Source organism: Lactuca serriola, chromosome 5, assembly GCF_051521515.1.
Source record: "Lactuca serriola cultivar US96UC23 chromosome 5, Lser_US96UC23_V15, whole genome shotgun sequence".
In the NCBI taxonomy this organism is placed as follows: domain Eukaryota; kingdom Viridiplantae; phylum Streptophyta; class Magnoliopsida; order Asterales; family Asteraceae; genus Lactuca; species Lactuca serriola.
The window spans coordinates 341208543-341230234 of record NC_136412.1 but is presented as its reverse complement, the minus strand read 5'-3'; the positions used below and the strand labels follow the sequence as shown (position 1 = coordinate 341230234).

The window sequence follows — 21692 nt, the reverse complement described above, 5'->3', positions numbered from 1 at the left end:
TTGAATTTTGGGTTTCACTCAGCTCGTAGTGGCACGAAGCTAAGATCATAAACACAGATGTTGTGTAACCATAAACCTCAGCGGTAGTTTCTGAGAGTCTCAGGGGTTACAGTGATGAAGCGAATGTTATGGAGAAGTGTAATGGGGATGGTGAAAGAAGACATAGTACCTCTGCTGCGAACAAAAGGACCAAGCAGGAGACTCTGAACTCATGTGAGAAAAGAGTGAGGTAGCTCACGATTAGAATAAATGAGTTAGCCTTATTGGGAAGACAAGGTTTGTGTATACCAGGTCATGAAGGCCATTATTCAAAATCTTATGAGGCTTGGGACACATACAGCAGCATGCTTCTAGGGACACTTAAGTAAGTCATCAAATATATCCCCATAAACGAATGAGCACACAAATAAATAAATAAAAAATAAAAAAATAAAAAAGTAAGAGTTAAAATAAAAATAAGACTAAAAAAAACTCTGCAAAGAAAAAAAATTGTAAAACCGAACCCGAACGTTCGGTTGGTTTCGGTTGGAAAAAGTTGAAAAACCGAACCCGAACCTTCGGTTGGTTTCGGTTCTTGAAAATTTTGAAAAACCGAACCCGAACCTTCTTGAAGTTCCGGTCTTTGAAAATTTTTAAGAAACCAAGGAGTTTAGAGAAAAAAAAACTTGTTACGTAAAGAAAAATAAATTTTGCACAAGAAATATACAACACAGAAAAACTACCTTTGAAGTAATGAGCGAGTCAGATGGTTGAACCGAACCCGAACGTTCGGTTGGTTTCGCTTCTTACGATTGAGATTGAGAGGTAGTGTGAGGAACTGACTCTGATTCCATCATACCGAGCCCTTGCAATATTTTATTGAATGATGCTTCAGGAAGAGCTTTGGTAAAGACATCAGCCAGTTGATCAGTGGTTCTTACGAAGTGAACTTCGACATTTCCATCTTCCACATGATCTTTGATGAAGTGATACCTCAGTGCTATGTGTTTGGTTTTAGAGTGTTGCACTGGGTTATGACAGATCCTAATTGCACTTTCAGAGTGACAATATAGTGGGATCTTCTTCATATTGAGTCCATAGTCTCAAAGTTGACTCTGGATCCAAATCACTTGTGATGTGCAGGATGCAGCGGCAATGTATTCCGCTTCAGCAGTAGACAGCGACACACATGTTTGTTTCTTGGATTGCCAGCTGACCAACTTCCCATCAAGAAATTGACAGCCACCAGTTGTGCTTTTGCGGTCGAGTCCACATCCTCCAAGGTCAGCATCAGAATAGGCTTGAACGAAAAAGCCTGAATTGGATGGATACCATAGACCTAAGGAGGCGGTTCGCTTGAGATAGCGTAGGATGTTCTTCACTGCCAGCATGTGAGGTTCGCGTGGGTTAGCCTGAAATCGAGCACAATAACACACAGAAAACATGATATCAGGCCTGCTAGCAGTTAGATACATCAATGAGCCTATCATTTGACGATAGAGCGTGATGTCAATAGCCGGTTTATCTAGTGAAGGGGTCAGCTTGGTGCCGAATGCCATTGGGACTTTGACTTTTGAGTCTCCCATCATTCCAAACTTCGCTAGGAGAGTCTTCGTGTAAGCTTCCTGATTGATAAAGATGCCTTCAGGTCCCTGTCTTATGTTTAAACCAAGGAAAAAGTTAATAGGACCCATTGAGCTCATTTCAAACTTAGTCTCCATCAACTTTCTGAATTCAGCTGTTAAGCTGGGATTCGTGGAGCCAAAGATGATGTCATCGACATAAATTTGAACTATCATAAGGTGGTTACCTTCCTTTTTGCGAAAGAAGGTTGGGTCAACCGAACCTTGTTTGAATTTGGACATCTTCAAAAATTTTGTAAGCGTTTCATACCAGGCTCTCGGAGCTTGTTTGAGGCCGTACACAGCTTTATCCAGAATGTAGCAATGATTTGGATACTTTTCGTTCACGAACCCAGGAAGTTGCTCCACATACACAGTTTCTTCAAGTTCTCCATTGAGAAATGCACACTTGACGTCCATTTGGAAAACCTCAAAGTTTTTGTGAGCAACATAGGCCAGAAATATTCTAACCGATTCTAGCCTAGCTACTGGAGCGAACGTCTCTTCGTAATCAATCCCTTCCTCCTGACAGTATCCCTTGACAACCAGACGAGCCTTGTTCCTTATGACATTACCTTCCTTGTCCATTTTGTTTCTAAAAACCCATTTAAGACCAACAACCGAAGCATCTGGAGGAGTTGGAATGAGGCGCCAGACTTTGTTCCTTTCAAACTCGTTCAGTTCATCTTGCATCGCTTGAACCCAATCAGAGTGATCGAGGGCAGTGTTCACTGTCTTCGGTTCAACTTTTGATACGAATGAGTTAAACATACAAAACTCAACCTTTGAGAATAAGGATGTCTGTTTTGCCTTCAGTTGAGATCGGGTCAGAACCTTTTCAGATACATCACCAACTACTTGGGAGATAGGATGATCTTTGGTCCATTTTGTGAGAGGAGGGTAATTCGGATCGAAGGTTGGATCTAGTTCAGCATTGATCATCTCCTCGGGCTCAGATTGGCTATCGTCATCAAGCGTCATATCATCATGCTCCCCCTCAATTGATGAGTCTTGAGAAACATGAGTTTCAGGCATTGAAGCACCTTCCTTTGGAGGGGCACCTTCGGTTGGAGAAGTACCTTCGGGTGAGGTTGTAGAGCTTTGCTCCCCCTCGATATGAGAACTTGGCTCCCCCTCGATATGAGAACTTGGCTCCCCCTCGACTGAAGCATTGTTGGTTGGAGAGTCATCAGTGGGCGATTCTCCTTCATGTATTCTTCTTGCAGCTTCTTCGACAATCTTCTTCATATGATCTATCTTGTTGTCAGCTGCACCTGCTTCGGAGAGAGAAGCTTTTTCCGGTTCGTCAAAGAGATCCAGAAAGTTCTCGTACATATTGGCGATTGAGACTGTGACTTGACCAGTTTGAGGAAAGATTTCCCTGGCAGTGTCATCTATGGCCTGTAGCTTCTTGACATAGCTATCATCGAAGGTCACATAGTATGTCTCTTCAATCCTTCTTGATCGTTTGTTTAGGACCCTGTACGCCTTTGAAGTGAGTGAGTAACCCAGAAAGATTCCCTCGTCAGCCTTGACATCAAACTTGTTGCGGTGTTCTTTAGAGTTAAAGATGAAACACCTTGAGCCAAACACGTGGAAAAATTTCACGTTGGGTTTTCTGTTATTTATTATCTCATATGGTGTGAGCGTGAATCACTTGTTGAGATAGGACCTGTTTTGTGTATAACACGCAGCAGAAATAGCGTCAGCCCAAAAATAAAGAGGTAAGGAAGCGAAACTTAACATAGTTCGGGCAGCTTCACACAACGATCGGTTTCGTCTTTCGACTATTCCGTTCTGCTGTGGTGTGTAGGGAGCTGAGAAATTATGACTGATTCCCTTTTCTGCAAGAAACTCTTCAAACTCTTTGTTCTTGAATTCGAGACCATTGTCGCTCCTTATGTTGCGAACGACCTTCTTGAGCTGGACTTCAATTTGCTTGATAAACACTTTCAGCTTTTGAGTCGCTTCAGATTTGAGCTTTAGAAAGAACACCCATGTAAATCGAGAGAAGTCATCAACGATAACAAGAATGTACTTGCTACCACCGATGCTTTCAATTGATGAAGGACCACACAAATCGATATGAAGCAATTCGAGTGGTTCAACAACTTTTGTGTTAATTATGGATGGGTGACTTTGACGACTCTGCTTTCCCATTTCGCATGCAGCACACAAATGCTCTCTGTCAAACTTGAGCAATGGAAGACCCCTAACATGACCTCCAGTGACAAGTCGGTTGATATCTATGAAATTGAGATGAGAGAGTCTTCGGTGCCACAACCAGCTTTCGTCGGATTGAGCTTTTGATAGCAGACATATAGCTGGGTTTCCTTTGATGGGTTTCATGTTCAGAGGAAACATTTCACCCTTTCGCTCTGACTTCAGAATCACTTTCTTTGTCTTTTTCTCTATGATTTCAGAACCTTCATCATCGAATGAAACTTTGAGACCAGTACCTCCAACAAGCTGAGATACACTGATGAGGTTGTGTTGAAGTCCTTCCACATAGGCCACCTTTCTTATGGTAAAATCACCATTCGTTATCATCCCATATCCCTTTATGGTCCCGAAAGAGTTATTTCCAAACTTAACGTTGCCACCATTTGCAAGGGATCTGTATTCCCTAAGCTCCTCTTTCCTCCCTGTCATGTGACGCGAGCAGCCACTGTCGATGTACCATTCTTCGTCAAACTGCTCGTCACTTATAACCTGCAAAAAATTAAGCAGATTTAGGAACCCAAAGTTTCTTGGGTCCATGTGAGCTTTTCATGGGAACAGGAATAGTAAGAGAGATGTCAACTAGATATGTTCGTTTTATTAGAGTTGTTTCATCTTTCTTTTTAATGGTAAAGACTTTTATTTTATGAACATTAGGGATGTTCGTTTTGGACTCAGGTTTGGATTCATCAACCTTTTGCTTTCCCTTCTGTTCAGCTGAAGAATGAGGTTTTTGAGGGCAAGCGGGATTAGTTTTGGAACTAGATGGAGATGAATGAGTGGAAGTAAAAGAACGAGAAGAATTAGGAAGAGAGGATTTGGATTTGGATTGAGATGTTTTCCTTGCTGATGACTCTAGGTGACCCTTTTGCTTTTGATCGTTGGTGGGGTTAACCTTTGAGTCTTGTTCCTTTTTTATTTTGGAGCCGAACCTCTGTGTTCGGTTGGTGTTGTTTTTGGAACCGAACCTTTGGTTTCGGTCGAAGTCCTTTTCAGAACCGAACCTTGGCTTTCGGTTGGTATCTTCTTGTGAACCGAACCTTGGCTTTCGGTTAGTATCTTCTTGCGAACCGAACCTTGGCTTTCGGTTAGTATCTTCTTGCGAACCGAACCTTGGCTTTCGGTTAGTGGAACTTTCAGGCTTTCGTACAGGATTGTTTTCATACTTCAGATTCTTGTCCTTGTGTGTATAGTATGCGTTCTGGGAGTGCCAGAATTGTTTCCTTTCAGAAAGATTTTTCATGTATCTTTGGTTCCTCTCTATCTTCTTATCCCTCATCTGCTTAGGTTGATGATGAACGTTCGCTCTTGTTTTTGCTGTAACTTTGACTGATTCCTTTTGAACTTCAGGAGTTTTTCTTTGTGCAGAAGGAACAGATGGAATATCTGAAGAAGATTCAGTTTGCCCTGAGGAAGTGGAAGGAGTATCTGATGAAGTTTCGCTTCGAGCTGTAGGTGTTGAAGGAATGTCTCCTTTTGCTAAACAATCATCCTCTTGAGGAATTTCTTTGGTACCACTTGTACTTGGTTCACTGAAATTATCAGGCTTGTTCAAGGGTTCAGGTATGTACCTCCCTTTCTTCATCCAGGAGGTTCTTTCAGAAAGACCAACGGTTTCGTTTCCATTATCAATAGGAGCTTCCCAGAAATACTCATCACAACCATCAGCATTGTCTTCGTTAACAATAGTTGTGAGTTCAGCTGTTTGATGTTCGGTTACTCCAGTCACCTTGTATACTTGATTTGGAGTGGTCCTGACCTTTTGATACACAACAACTTTTTCTACTAATTTCGGGGACTTTTGTTGGGACAATCTAGCGAATTCCACAGAATTTTCAGAAAAAAGGTTTTTGTGGTTTTCAGTTTCGCTTTTAACAAATTCTGAGCAGTCAACCGTATCCTCCACAGAAATTTCACTCATGTTTTCGTCCTCGTTAAGCTCAGATGAATTTTCAACATCGATTTTGTTTTCTGAGCTTACGTTGGCGTTAAGAGAGTTAAATTTTTGCATGGTTTCGGTTCTCAGTTTAAGTCGGTCATTTTCGTCCAAAAGGTTTTTGAGCATGTCCTTGTGGTCTTTGGACTTAATGAAGGACTCAATTTTGTCCAGTCCATACATATAGGTTGGATTGACATCATCAGACGATATCACATTTTCACAATTGTAAGCTTCGGCATCGATTTCATCCTCCTTAAATTCTAGAAAGGGCAAAATCATGCGATGGATCTTTTGACCTATCTCACAGTCCAAGTGAAGTTGAGTAATATTGGAATATAAACGTTTAGCTATTAAACAAAAAACATTTCGTTGTTTTAACAATTTCAAATTGTCTCTCTGCAAATAAATGTTTTCGTCTTTAACTTTAATTAATTCCGACTCTTTTAACTCAATCCACATTCGCCGCTCCTCACTCTTCGACGCCGCCCTGCTTAATTGATCAGTCAGGTTAGAATTGGTGACTCGAGTTTGAGTTAGGCTACTATCTAAATGAGAAATTCTTGTATTGATATTTTTTAGTTCTTTCTCGTAAGAGGATGGTGGTACTTTAAATGAAATAAAAGCAGATTGTACCTTCTTTATCAGTTCATCGAGTTCATTGAACTGCTGGCTGAGTGGTTTAGCCGTAAAGCACATATCCTCCTGCACCTTCGGTCCATTGCTTCCTCCATCGGTGTTGTATCCCCTCATTTAAGACACCTCAGTCACCATGAAGCATTTTCCACCACTGCTTTCCTCCTTAGCCACATATGCCTTTCCATGAGTAGGCTTTCTCACTTCTTCGTCTTCTGAGTCAGTAGACCAAACTTCAGTGCTACCGAACTCATCGTCATTGACCGAACCCTGCACAATAAGAGCATTAATAGAAGGGTTAGCGGTAGACTTCTTCTTTCTTAACTCATCCAATCTCTTCTGCAGCACAGCTTCCTCATCATTTCCATTGTCCTTTTCAGCCATCTTCTTAAGAACACAGTCCTTAGCGTAGTGGTTCTTGCCACCACAATAGAAACAGCTTACTCCGGAATCGCCATCTGCTTTCGGTTCCTTTTTGGGCTCCTCAGCTTTCGGTTCATTGTTTGCTTTTTCTGAGCTATAACTCCCCTGCCAGTTTCGGTTTTTGTTGCTGGGGAATCTCTTCTTTATGAACCTCTTAGGATTGGATACCATCATGGCATAATCCTCAGTTGAGAGGTCATATTCATCCAAGTTGAGCTCTTCATCCTCCACCACAGCTTTACTTTTAGATAGGAGGGCCAACGAACCAAGACTAGAGACAACATTCTTCTCTTGAACCACATTCTTCTCTTGGGACTTTAGAATACCTACCAGTTTTGCCAAAGAATATGATTTAAACTGTTCATGGGCTTTGACTGTGGAAACAACTGCTCTCCATTCAGATCGCAGTCCATTCAAGAAAGTAACCTTTTGTTCGATAAGCTTCCTTTCAATGTCGTGTTTGATCATCTTGCTGAGAAGATGATTGAAGCGATCAAACGTCTGGGTCACAGTTTCTTCGGCCCCTTGCCTGAATTCACCAAATTCAGATAGAAGTAAGGTTTGGATGGAATGTTCAAGATCTTCGTCTGTGGAATACAGTTCACGAAGTCTATCCCACACTTCCTTTGCCGTAGTGCATGAGCTGACCAGCCTGAATGTGTCGGACTGAAGGGCGAATCTGATCAACCTAAGTGCCTTAATATTGCACTGGAGTTTGTCTTTTTCATCTTGCGCGATATTCGTCACGTCCTTGAGCAGATCATTGTACTCTTTTTGCGTCTTAATGATTCTGGAGGACGTAGAATGAGAAAACGGTCCACTGATGATGGCTTCCCATATGAGATAACCATTGTCCTCCGATCCAATCACATAATCTTCGAAATGATGCGCCCATACTTCATAGTCATGGGTGTACAAGATTGGAATCTTTGTCGTCGAACCGATGCTGTTGGAAATATTAATAGGGTTTGATTGCGTTGCGTCCATGATGATCGTAAAAACCTGTTCAAAGATCAGACTTGTAATAAAGCAGATTAGGGCAAAACAATAAATACTAAGATACGTCAATTAAGATGACGGCTCAATAAATATCGATGATTGCGGAAAACCCTAATGGAAATCTTTTTCACAGAAAAGATGTGTATCGATTACACAGCCTCCTGCTCTGATACCAATTGATGGGATTAAAACAACTTTTAATCTAAGAAGATCGATTAGATCTTGAACAAGTATATGAATATAAAACAGTTAACAACGCAATAATAAGAACAAACAGCTTGAATCAAACGTGTGGAATGATTAAATAAAATCCTTAGAAGAGCTCGATTAAGAACATCAACTGTAAAGGATTAGAAGATTACAAGAACGATTACAGAAAAATATAATACTCTTGATCAATCGCTGTATCGATAATCTCTAGAATCTTAACCTAATATGCATGCAAGCATTTAACTTATATACAATACATAAAAGGCTCTCGGCTGGACAGGCCCAAACCGGAGAATAAAAGGCTAATCTAACGAGCCCAAAAGACGCAACATCAAAACTCTTTTCAGCCCAACAGTTTACCGACACACTAAATGGTTCTAAGCAAAGGTAGCAAAGGGTGACTCAATGTTTGTCATAGTTCGGTGGAGCGTGTGTGGTTTACCGACACATCGAATAGGTGACTGTAACATGTGAGGGCACCATGTAAGTTTGCATGGTTATTCACACCCGCTTTGTGATCCTCGGCATCCCAGTCACAAACAAGAGGGGCATATCGAGATTTAAACATGTCATTGAAATGTTCAATGAATCTCAAAGGATCTAGGAGTTTTCATAGATTTAAAAATTAAATTTATTTTTCGTTTTTCATGGTGGAAATTAGTGAATCGTCATTCACTTACCTTCAAATATTCTGCAACTGGATTACGGCATCCCTTTTCTAGGTTGTAGCGTATTGTGTTGGGTCCTAGCCTTGGAATTTCATTTGGGTGATTTACCAAGGACTCAATCAATCAACTAACTTGAATTCGTTTTTCTCCCATTTTGTAGATGTCAAAGTTCGACAACTATGGTCTTCCCAAATCCCGTGGAACAAGCATTCCACATGAAGATGATATTCCACGATTCGATCGAGGAACAAGAAATCATGCTTCACTTCCTCCACCTCCTCTAAATTATTCTCCCTAACCCACAAGGTCAAAGGCTTGAAAAGTTCGAGATCACTCAATCCCTTTTGGCAAGTAAACATAAAGAAGGAAAGCCGGTGTGTGCACACGTCCTAGGGATGAAGTCACACATTGATAGGTTAAGAATGTTGGGATCCGTTGTCTGTGAGGAAATGGTTGTTGATTGGGTTCTTCAGTCACTTCCTAACTCATATAGTGAGTTCGTAAGAGAGTACTATATGATGAACCGCGACGTGACCCTTATAGATCTCACCTATATGCTTATTGTTGCTGAATCAGCAATGGTTTGGCGCAATAGAAAAGCAAAGTTGATTGGTGAATCTGCCTTCGAGACCTCTATGGATATAGACAATGGCAACGAAAGACATGCTATGATCGAAAAGTTTGATCATAAGAGAAAGGCAATGTCTGAAGTAGTTCCATGTCATGTACCAAAAGAGTCAATTTGCTTTTATTGCCAAGAGAAAGGGCATTGGAGACGAAGCTATCCCATTTACCTAAGAGATCTAAGAGATGGGAGAGTCGAAACGTGTGGCTCTAATATAGGTAAAATCCATTAACTAACTCTTTTAAGCTTCTATTCTAGATTCTTAATACATAATGTGATAAGATTACAATTGATGTTTTGTAAGATCGAAGAAAAGAAATGAAGCTTAAAGGAAGAAGTGAGCAGAATCTAACCGTGAAGGAATGGATTTCGATCGCATTTCTTGAAGATTAGATTCTTGAGCTACTACTTAGAGTTAGAATTAGATTGCTAAGGAAGATGTATTAACATAGTTTTTCAATGAATTGCATTGTAAGGACAAATTTTTCCGCAATAAAATAAATTTTGATATTTATTTATCCTTGCAATGGCGTATATGAAAAATTGATGTTTGAATATTAGCAATAATGGATTTGGTTCTTATTATGTTATTTATGGAAAGTCGAGAATTTACCAAATGGGGAGAGTTTCTCATCGCCCAAAGTTTCAATTGGACAGAAATTTGGAATCATGCAACTTGGTTGCACGATGAATGAGAAATCTCATATTTGATAATTAGACTAATTCATTGACAAAGTGTCAAGTGAAGGACTAGGAGATCGAGCACGCAAAGTTGCATGTTGATCAAGTCCATCATAAGAGTAACAAAGATATTCGTCATGTTTTACTAAAAGTTTAGTAAATGTGATTAGACTTACAAGATTAAGTGTAATTGTGAATTGATTAAAAGGGTTTAAATCAATAGCAAAACGAATAAGAAGAATCAAGTAGGCAGAAAGATAAAAGTTTCTCCATTCTAAGAAGAAGGGAGAGTAGCTTTTATGCTTTATGATAGGTCTTAATGATTAAGAACCATATCTCAATTGATCCTCTAAGTGAGTCTTAGTACAATTGTATGTCTAAGAAGAGGAATCAAGAATTGAAGAAATGGTTAAATCAAGAAGTCAATCATGCTTCGTTCCAAAACAAGTCTTAAAGTTAAGATTGTGACATTGAGTGAAAAGTATTAAGAATGTTTGTAACATTCATCAAATGTGGAAAGTTGTGATGTCTTGGATAAGACAAAGACCAACTAGGACCAATTTATGAAGAGTTTTGATAAAAGCTACACTAACTCTTGAATATTTGTTTGTCAATAAATGTTTTGACAAGAGAATCTTATATGTCAAGAAGTCAGTGGGAGTCTTAATGGTCTTGAAAGGTTTCAAGAACAAATCAAAATAGACCTTATTGATCATCACTAGCACACGAGTTGAGGTTTACGACCTATCGTGTTGACACTATTTTGTTTCTATGCCGTTCCAATTGAGTTAATTATGCATATGAGTTCTATGAGTTCTCGTTCGAATGCATAAAAGGTAAGGACCTTGATCAATGGAAAGTACATTGATAAGAAAAGGTGAGCTGCTTAACTACTTAGAAGACATGGTAGGCAGCTGTGCTACCATAAAGGCAAGAAATCGAGATTAAGAAAGTTTGATCCATATGAGTTTGAATTTGTCGTAAACTTTGCTTTTGACAAATTCACATGGATAGGAACAAATACACCGTTTAAATCTAAGTGTCATAAGATTTTCTCCTTCATGAAAATGATTGTGAGGAAATACTTTCACTAAGAAAGATTTTAAGAATATAGTGATTGTAAAATTGCATTCTCGAATTCAATTATGGTTACGGTATCCCTTTCCATAATTTGAATTGTGAGGTTTGGCAATTATTTACACACACATATGAACTATCTAAGGCAAAGGTGTATAAGTTCAAGAAGCCTTGATAAAAGATTATCAAAGCATTAAGTATTAGAAACATGGACTTAAGAAATTCAATAGGTATTGTTTTTTTTGAAAGATAAGATGTTTATGAATACATGTCGAAGCTAGTGGGAGCATAAGTGTTATTTTTATAATAATCATCATGATAGTGGGAGCATAAATGTTATGATTGTATGATTATTAAGGAAAGTATTGCAAGTTGGCAATATTAATTATAGAAAACAAGAGTTATACCTTGCAAAGTCGCAAGGGTTGTAAAGTTGTTTTGCTATAATTAAGGGAGAGAATATTATGCTTCATTTCAAATCTAAAGGATTAGGTTGAGAAATGTTAATAAATTTAGTCAAGGGTACATAGTGTGTTCTTAAAATTTCGATTATGATTACGGCATTCCTCTTCACAATTCGAATTTTGAGAACATAGCAAATAAAACATTGTGCGTCATGTCCCATACGCTTCGGGTATAGGATCGATTGCAAATGCTTTAATGTTTGACCATTCTAAAATTTTCCAAATGTCTAGCGCATTTAGAGGGAAAAAGGACTAGAATTGGTTTTGACTAAAATAATTAAACAACTATCAAAGGACAATCCAAAGTTAGCCGAGGATTGGTCGCTTGTGAGTAGTTGGAAGTATAGTATTGGAAAATAGGGAAATGTTTCCATATTGGATGGATCATATCGACATTATTATGAGTAGATGAGATTCTATTAAGAATGAGTTGTCATATGGAAAATATGGAAACGTGTCCATATTGGGAATTGAACATTGAAAATCTATGTCTAGATTAGAAACTTTTATGCAAAAGGATGTTCAAAGGAATGTACTTTGAGTGAGAGACATCACGTCTATGGAATTGTCTTGTAACAATCTCCGATAGAGGACTTTGTAATTTCATGGGCAATAGTCTTTGTGACTTTGGTGCAGTGATATTACGAAAGGATCATTGCATAAAATGTTAGAATCTAACATATTCTATAAGTGGCAAGAATTTGATATTCTTAAACTTATGAAAGAGGATTTGGAGTTGTGAAATGAGAATGATTGGAAATGAATTCAATTTGATCTATTTCACAAAAGTAAGAACCATATGTAAACATTGTGTGCATGCTAAGAGCATGGGACAAGTGTAATAATTCAAGTAAGAAGTTCATTACCCGAAACAAAAAATAATGAGTAATCGATATGGTGATAAATAAAAGGAGTTTTATTTATACTCAAAGGTTTGAGGCCATATGGGATTAGTATTATTCTTGTGTTTCACATTTGCATGTTTTGACTTCCAGAATAATTGAATTTATTAAGAATAATCGAATTATTCGAACGGGCCACAGTCGTTCATATTTTGGAAGTAGATATGAATGAAGACTGTCGTGAATTGGTGTGTGGATTGTCTAAAAGAGTATTAGACATAAGCAAATGTTTGTTGCAACGTTCATGAGTGCTTATGAATATGATTTAAGCATTGGATTAAACCCACGCTCACTTGGATCACTCCATGAATTGTATCATGAGTGATTGGTGAGACGATAACATCTTATATTCTTGAAACCGAGATGTGTGAGTTGTATCTTGCAAATCGGTTGCACATTGATAATATGTAAACGCACTAGTAACTTGGTGTTATAAGACATATTGTTGTGTGTGATTCGGTGAGTGAGTGCAAGCAAGCATTGTATCAAAGTTTATCCGTTCCTTTTATCCAAAGTAGGATAAAAGCGATATCTTTGGGCCCCTCGATGATTTTGTGATGACAAACGTAAATGCTCGGCCGGGCTAGGGCTAATTTGATTTGTTCAATTGGTCAGTCGTCATAAATCAGGAATCGAGATATAGTACAAAGAGAATGATTTGAAATCATATCTCATATGTTATCTAAAATGGAGGAATATATGATCCCTTATCTAAGGACACGCGTATCTGATAGGATCAGAGTTGACAGCGGCTTTGGAAAGCTACGATTGCAGATCAGGATCTGAAGTCATACGCAGAATAGTTATTAGACTTATCCAAGTGGGAAACTGTTGGATTAGTGTCTAAGTCCATAACTATTTTGGTATGTACTTGACCCGATGGTGCATGGTCCTTTTGGGTTGCCTTCACCAAAGCAACTTGATAGGATGAATTATGGAGAGAAAGGATTAAATATGATTTATTAATATATTATGAGAATAATATATTAAAGGAGAAATTATATTGTTTAATTAATATTAGTCAATAATTAATTGGTAATTAGTTTTGTGACTAAAAGAGATTAATTAAACTTAAGGGATTGGAATTGTAATTATAAGATAATTGCAATTTAGGCCATGGATTGCCTTTTATTATAAGGTGGACGAATTCTATGGGGGAAGCCCATATGAAATCGTCCAAGGCCTTAAGGAAAGGGCTCTATGGGTTGCTTAGGGCTTAAGCATCCAAATTAGGGTTTCCTTGTTAGATAACCCTAATTGCCTCCTATATAAAGAGATCCCTTAAGGACCAAAAACGTGGACAAGCTTCTTGCTAGGGTTTTCACACGGTTTTGGTAGCCTCCATCCTCTCTCCTCTTCATCCTCTTTCTTATGGTGTTTGTGAACCATTAGAGGAGTGACAATTGTGACTCTATGCTTTGTAAAGTCAATACAAGGAGATTTGGGATTGTTATTGCTACATAACAATCAAGGTAACATCTTAAACCTATTCTCATGTTAATATGATTACTTGAATGCTAGAATTAGGGTTTATAGTCTTGGATAACTTGCATGTACAATAGAGAAACCTAGATCCAAGCATTAGGGTTTGTATGAGCACATAGGATGTTCTTAGGACCAAAACCCATCAATACGTGCTATGTGCTTTTTAGTGTTATTTTTTCGGGTTATTTTCCCGTGTTATTTTTATTCGCTATTTTAATAGAAAAGTAATACCTTTGACCATGTGATTAGTGAAAGGACTTAGATTCACATTGGTATCGGTATGTAGCCTCTGGCCATGCAGAGCATGTCTCCATAAGAGAATGACTTTTATTCTATGGCATTGGCAGAAGGTTAGACAGGGCTATAAGTCTGAAATCTACCAAAATGTTAATCAGAAGTTGTATGTCTTTTGTGCTATTTGGGCCAAAGCTTTATTGATGTATATCAAGTATGGAAATTATTATGTCTCATTGATTGTATATCTTTGAATCAAATCATTTATTGATATGGAAAGTTTGTCACATGATTCATGCATGCCTTTGTTGTTCCTTGTTCCTCTTTGCTTCTGCCATATTAAAGTATATATATGGCATAACGTTATATTGTATCTATTATTGAACTCACTAAGCGTCACCGCTTACCCCTCTCAATGTTTAACAAATTGCAGGAGATAAGTAACCAGTATAGTTGTATATTATTGAAGGTTTAGAATAGTTATGAAACTATTGTATTTTGTACTCATGTATGTATAAATTATAGTATCCTGGGAAGTTATGTAATATATAACACTTTGTAATAGTCGGTTTGTATCCAATAGTTTGTAATCACTTTATCAATGTAAAATATTATTTTTATGAATATGCAAGTAGCATGTTTTGGAGTAACTATATTGTCAAGTATGAAAGTTTGGGTCTTTCAGAAATACGAAAGTGTGGGTCTTTCAATCTCAGATTATGTAATCTGACAATGACATCAACCCACAAACAATCCTGCTCATTTTTTAGTCTCCACCACCACTTTGTTAAAGAGAGACATTATGTGCTTTTAAAGAGCCAACTCCAAGTCCTCCGTTTTTTTCAGCCACCACTTTTGACCATTCCACCCAATGTATTTTCCTTTTCTCATCATAGCCTCCCCATAGAAACCTACGTCTGAGTTTTTCAAGAGTATCCAGGATTCTTTGAAGGGCCTTGCATAGTGATAGGTAGTATGTAGGTAGGCTTCCTAAGACAAATTTGATTAGGGTTAGCCTACCTCTGAATGATAAAGTCCTCGCCTTCCATGCGGATAATTGGATTGGAATTTGTCCAATAAAGGCTTCTAATTACATTTTTTTTCGTAGCATGTTAGCTCCAACTGGAACCCCTAGGTAGGTGAATGGGAATGAACCGTTTAAACAACCAAGTACCTGTGCCATTCCGTTAATTTCCAAATTATTGATGCCAACACCAAACAAGCAAGATTTATGAAAGTTAATGTTCAAGCCCGATGATATTTGAAAGCACTTGAGTATGCAAGATAGATTTTTTATGTTATCTCTATCCCAATTGCCTAGAAATATTGCATCATCAGCGTAGAAAAGGTGGGAGAGTATGGGTCCATCATGTGGTAGTTTTATACCCTGAATTAGAGCCTTTTCACAAGCTCATTTCATAGCTACGTGCAAGCCCTCCATTGCCAAGATGAAGAGAAAAGGTGAGAGAGGGTCTCCCTGTCTAACCCCTCTGGAAATGGGAAACTCCTTGGTAGGTGTCCCATTTACTAGTATTGACGCCCTTGTGGTAGATAGACATCCAAAAATCCATTTTCTCCATTTGCTTCCAAAATCCATATGTTCCATCATCGAGTCTAGGTAACCCCAATTAATCGAGTCAAATGCTTTTTCAAAATCTACTTTGAAAATGAATATCTGCTTTTTTGTTTGTTTTGCCCATGACACTATCTCATTTATAATGAGTGGTCCGTCTAGGATATTCTTTCCTTCTATGTATGCGGATTGAACTTCATCAACATTTGATCCAATGACTCCTTTCAATCTATATGCTAAGATTTTGGCAACGATCTTGTAAAGACATCCACTTTTACTAATTGGTCTGTAATCAGCAAGTGAAGTCGGATCATCGACTTTTGGTACAAGTGTAATGAATGATGAATTACTCTCCTGTAAATCTCCACATATGCCAAGGCTTTAGCATAAGCCACACTTTGTACATATCCTTTGCAATGGTTCTATCCTCGTCCTTAGTACACCGAGAAAACTCCTTCAAATGACTTTCTTTGGACCTTAACTTCGACCTTCTCGCTCCATTATCACGATTGTCACCAAATTATATTTGGCAACCCTGAAATCAAATTAAAATGTGTGATATTATATTAACAATTTCAAATTCAGAACTTTACCTCTGGGATTTTTTTGGTGAGGATTTTTTTGGTGGCTTTCGACTGTATAATCCTTGTAACTTTTGTTATGCAATATTACATGATTAGTTCGAAAAAAAAAATAGAAGTCAACATTATAAGATATACTAATATTTTTGTTCTTTTGGGTATTTTTTTTTCAAATGGTAATCGGTAGTTGACAAAATGAAGCATGTGAAATACAACATACTGAGATGGTATCTTGACCATATACGCGTCCCTTTTCCCCAAATACCCATTATTAACTATCCTTGAATTTCCTCATTTTCTCTACTCTCCTCCCATGGCGAAATTTTGAATCCTCCTCCTTTCTCTACAGCATCTCGCTGCTTCTTGCAAATTATCCCTCTATTCGCTTCAGTCTCTGCTTAATTTCATCGTCTTCCTCACCAATAGTCGACAACGAGGTAGGTAAAAATCAGATGTATTACTTATATAGTTATATGTATGTATCGATTAAGAGCTGTTCTTTCAATCGTGTGTTTTACTCGTCTTCGATTTAGATTTTTGATTAACTATGACGCCGGTGACTTTATCGATCTATCTTTTTTTTGTAGAAAATAAGTATCTGAACATCTCTATATCAGTTATCCAAGTTGAACTGGTTTTGATTCCGATTTCATTGTCAGATTCGTGGTTAGAATTGGTATTATTTTAATTTATTAATCTGTATTAGACGTTCCTCTTCTTCACAATTAGCTGGATTCGTTTTATCTTCATTTTACCATGGAAGCTTCCTGCATCACATGTTTTTTTGTTCGTTTATTATTTTATCTTCAATCTTCAATTCGTTTGTGTTTTTGTAAATTTTGTGTGTTTGCATTTACAATGCATTAGATTAGATTATTCGAATCTCCTGGTTTGTAGCAATGATATTAGATATTATAAAAATCAAGCTTAAAATTTTTTGGAATTATTTACACATTATTATGTCGCTTTTTAATATTATATAATTCGATTTCACTTTTTGGCCTTTTCTTAATTTGTTTTTGGTTCTTCTGGTTCAAATTCCTGACAACTTGCCGCTTAATTTTTTTTGCTTTACGAATCTGGAAAATATCTTTGCTCTTTTTAATTAACATTTAACATCAATTATTTGTCGTTGCATTTTAAAATTTGAAACAAAAACGATGTATTTGCTGTTTAATTAAAACTTAAAACAAATTAAATTAATGCGTTTGTATTATTATGATGTATGAATGCGGGAGAACCGCGTAGCTGGAATCAGCGATTTCCGGCACTTGTTTATTTCAGTCGGCGACCCTCCCCACGTATATTTTGCCGATTATTACTCTTAACTTAATTTTATAAAGCTACTCGCGCTTCAAAGCGCGTGAGTTTTACACCTTCTTCAGAAATGGATCCGTGTTCTTTAGAGTTGAGTGTATTTGTGACACGTTTCATGATACCTGCATTATTAGGTTTGGAAACTTGTAGATGAATATGCCTCATTTACATTTTACATTATAATAATATATAGTTCAGTTTCTTTTTTTCTTTTTTATGATCCAAAATTGATGTAACCTTTTTCGATTAAAATATCTACCAGAGATTTTTTTTTTTGGTTAAAAAATATTAGTAACTTTACGTTTGTCCATATGATCTTATATCTTAAACATGCCGTTAATAATTGGATTATTATAAAACAGATATATGTAATATGTCTACGAGAACATATAATCAATATTGGATATCTTAACTCTTTTTTATGATCCTTATTGTTCTCATTATAGTTTTATATTCCTGTCAACGTTTTCCAAAATATTCCATCCTAATTTAGAGTTGAAAAGATTATTTTTTTGATTTTAAAGAGTCAAAGATGGAATATATTTTAAATGGACAGACCGATTGTTGATTTCAATAGCTACAAATGGACTATTACTACAACAACAAAGAAAAAGTCTTGGACAGCTGAGAATTCTTATTTTAATATTCAATCACGTTCTTTTTCCTCAATACTTTCTTGTTTCTTAATTATAATAAATAATAATATTGTTTCCAAATTTCATCATGACGCTAAACATGAACAAGAATTGTCAATAATTTGAAGCCAAAATCAACCATGATTTTGGAACATAAGTTATGTTGAGATAAGTAAGTTGCAAAAAATCTTCCTGTCACTGCTTATGGATCCTAAATTCCTAATTCTTGTTTTTTGTATATTTAAATTCAGGTTTAAGTATTAGCTAGCTCTCAAAAAGCACGAAACAAGCAAAATGGACTCATATGTGGTAAGCAGGCTGACTCCCATATAATCATAATGCTTTTAATGATATTATTAAATAATCTTTAATTTATTGATTGTTTAGTTTTATGTATATGTGATACTTATATATCATGTTGTATATTTTTGTGTTTCCAGGGTAAGTCGCATAAAGGTTATAGGAGGACAGAATCAAGAAATAAACATTCCTGGTGGTGGGATAGCCACATCAGCCCCAAAAACTCCAAATGGCTTGCTGAAAATGTCGAGGGTAAGCAATTTAAATTCCAATTCTTTATATCATTTTTTACTTTTCCCAACATTTTTAACCAACAAATTAAAATATTTGCGTAAACTACCCATTGTGTATTGAAGTGAGACTGAATATGATATCAATCGTATAAAGCTCCTTGAAAGTATCCCATGTTCATTCATAATACCCTCAAACAGAAAAAAACTTTTTGCCTTTTTTTTATTCTTTTTTTTGGAAAAAAGTTGGATTTGAACCACGAAAATGTAGGTATCAACACGTAATAGTCAAATGCCACTAAAACTAAATACTTTTTTCTACATTAAAGGCAACTCCTTCTCATGGGAGTTGATGTCATGTCCCCACTTTTGGTTCCTTAGTGGCTGTCATAGTTGTTCCTGTAAATCTCCACACTTTCTAGTGATCTAATCTATCTGGGCCCCTCAAATAAACCATCTTTAATTCAAACAACCTATCACATTTCCAAACGCCCAAAATCTTTAAATCATACTCTCAACAAAAACACTTGTTGATTGCAGAAATGGACCAAAGCGTAAAACGCATGTTAAAGCTAATTGAAGAAGAAGGAGACTCATTCGCCAAAAAAGCCGAAATGTATTACCAAAAAAGACCCCAACTCGTATCTCACGTCGAAGAATTTTACCGCATGTATCGATCGTTAGCAGAACGATACGATAATGTCACCGGTGAGTTACGTAAAAACATCCCTTCAGATCTCCAGTCCCAAGGGTCCGGAGTCTCAGACGTGAGCTCCGAACCACCTCTGGGTTCGAATTCGAATTTGAATTTGAATTCGAATTCGAACCCCCAGCGCGGGTCCCGGTCTGGTATCGGGACCCGAGCTGCAGGGTTTGATGTGTTTCTCAAAAGCGGTGGGAGTAGTTCCGATTTGGGAACCAAAGAAGGCGACGAGACGTCGACTTTGGATTCGGAATCGGAATCTGACGACTCGTCGGTTAACAACTACCCGATTCCATTGGAATCCGAGGTCAGGAATAAGAACGATCGCGTCGAAGAGGAACTTCGAGTTGCAAACGAGAAGATTCATGAGTTGACAGCCGAGCTTCAAAAATACGAATCGATGCCACCGCCACCACCACCTCAGCATTCCGATTCCGAAGGTGGAATTGTGAATGCTGGTTTGGAAGAGCAAGAACGCAAGATCCAATCACTCGAGATTGATTTGAAAGTAACAAAACAAAAGGTTTTGGAATCAGAGGAGGAAGTGAAAAGATTGAGACACGAGCTCCATAACAATGCGGCTCAAAAGGAGATTTCGAGTTGGAAATTGAAATTCGAGAAAGAGAAACGGGAAGTGGCGAAGATGAACGGTCGGGTAACGCGGTACAAAGAGAATTTGTCGGAACGGGATCGGGAAATCCGGGCGATGAGGGAAACGTTATCCAACGCAAATAAAACATTATCAGAAGAGAATTTTCAACTTGAAGAGCAAGTCACCAAGTTGTTGAAAGAACGCGCGCTTTTGGAAGATGTCATAAAAGAATGGGATTTACGTTGTCAGTGTTCCGAAGAGGAGCTTCGAAGACTTAAGATTGCGAACACCGGAATGGAATTCGAGATTGAGGAGTTGAAGGCTAAAGTGTCGGAACTCAATGAATTAGTGGTTTCGAAAGATGCAGAAATCGAGGGTTTGTGTGGGCATTTGAGGGAGTTGCATTTGGAGCATGTGGAGTTGGTTGATGGAATTGAGAAGTCAAAAAAGTCAATAGAGGAGTTGAGGTGTAGAGGAATGGAATTGGAGAGAGAAATTGAGAGGCAAAGGGAATTGATTGAGGAAGGAGGTGAGGAGAAACGGGAGGTGATACGACAACTGTGTTTTTCACTTGAGCATTACAGAGATGGATATCAGATGTTGAGACAAGCGTTTACGAGTCAAAATAAGCGACACCTGGTGATGGCATAGTAAGTAAGTAATTATTAATTATATAATACTGTAATTAATTTACAGTTGGGGGTTGATTTTGCAAATTTTGAGTTTATGTGGGACTAGTGTGTAACTAAGTAAAGGCTTGAAACCTCTTATTATGGACTATTTCTGTCATGTATCATCTTTAATATATATATCTTCCATTTCCAAAAAGATATATATTTGATTGTGTAATTGTGTTTAGCATATGAACTTGAAATTTGAAAATATAGCTTGTATTTTATGCTCAAATGTGCAACTTAATAAAACTTAACTAAAAAAAATAGATAAAATACGAATTGAGTTCAAAGCTTCCCAAAATGTATTTTATTCATACGACTCTTAAATAGTTGTAGATTCTAGAATTGGATTATAAATGTGGGGAGAGGTCGATATGAGAACGACAAAAAAGTTAAAAGAACCATAAAGAGCTAAATTTAATTATTGTTGATTTCTAATTCAAAAGCCATGGCCCATGATCAAAAGAAGTTGTTGGCCGATTTTGTTGAAAATGAGGGCATGAGGCATTAAGGGTAAATTGGTATTTAAGCATTCGAATCCAATAACTACATTCATTAAATTTTCTTTAATATACCCTTAAAACAGCTTCTTCTTTCTTTTTTTTTTTTTGTCCTTTTAACTTAATCGTCTAAAAAAACAAATATATCAAAATGCATAATTATTCATTTTTTAGGACGAAATATTAATATCAATATATTTTTACATTACAGGAGAATGATTAACATATCATTTATATTAACCATTCACATGAGAATAAATATGGCGTACAATGAAAAATAATTAGATATTATTGGTTCACTAGTATACACCATCATCATTTTCATGTAAATACTAAATATCCAGGATTGTCATGTGTATGTTCTCATGTTAATTAATGATTACAGTGTGCAATGAACTTATGATATATAATAGTTTCTCGTTGTAC

At 37.2% G+C, this 21692-nt stretch overlaps 1 protein-coding gene across 4 annotated transcripts; it reads left to right on the top strand.

Annotated features, from left to right (window-relative positions):
* Positions 1–16559: 16559 nt before the first annotated feature.
* NET4A (Kinase interacting (KIP1-like) family protein) lies at positions 16560–20920 on the top strand. 4 transcript variants are annotated; one of them, XM_079003690.1, is made up of 5 exons: positions 16560–16752; positions 16903–16991; positions 18519–18576; positions 18708–18819; positions 19338–20920. In XM_079003690.1, the coding sequence occupies exons 3-5, from the start codon at positions 18562–18564 to the stop codon at positions 20741–20743; spliced, it is 1533 nt and encodes a 510-aa protein (XP_078859816.1). In that variant the 5' UTR covers positions 16560–16752; positions 16903–16991; positions 18519–18561; the 3' UTR covers positions 20744–20920. The 4 variants fall into 4 exon arrangements, with proteins under 4 accessions (XP_078859816.1, XP_078859815.1, XP_078859818.1 ...); XM_079003689.1 differs by lacking the exon at positions 16903–16991; XM_079003692.1 differs by lacking the exon at positions 16903–16991 and having other exon boundaries at positions 18513–18576.
* The last annotated feature ends 772 nt before the right edge of the window (positions 20921–21692 follow it).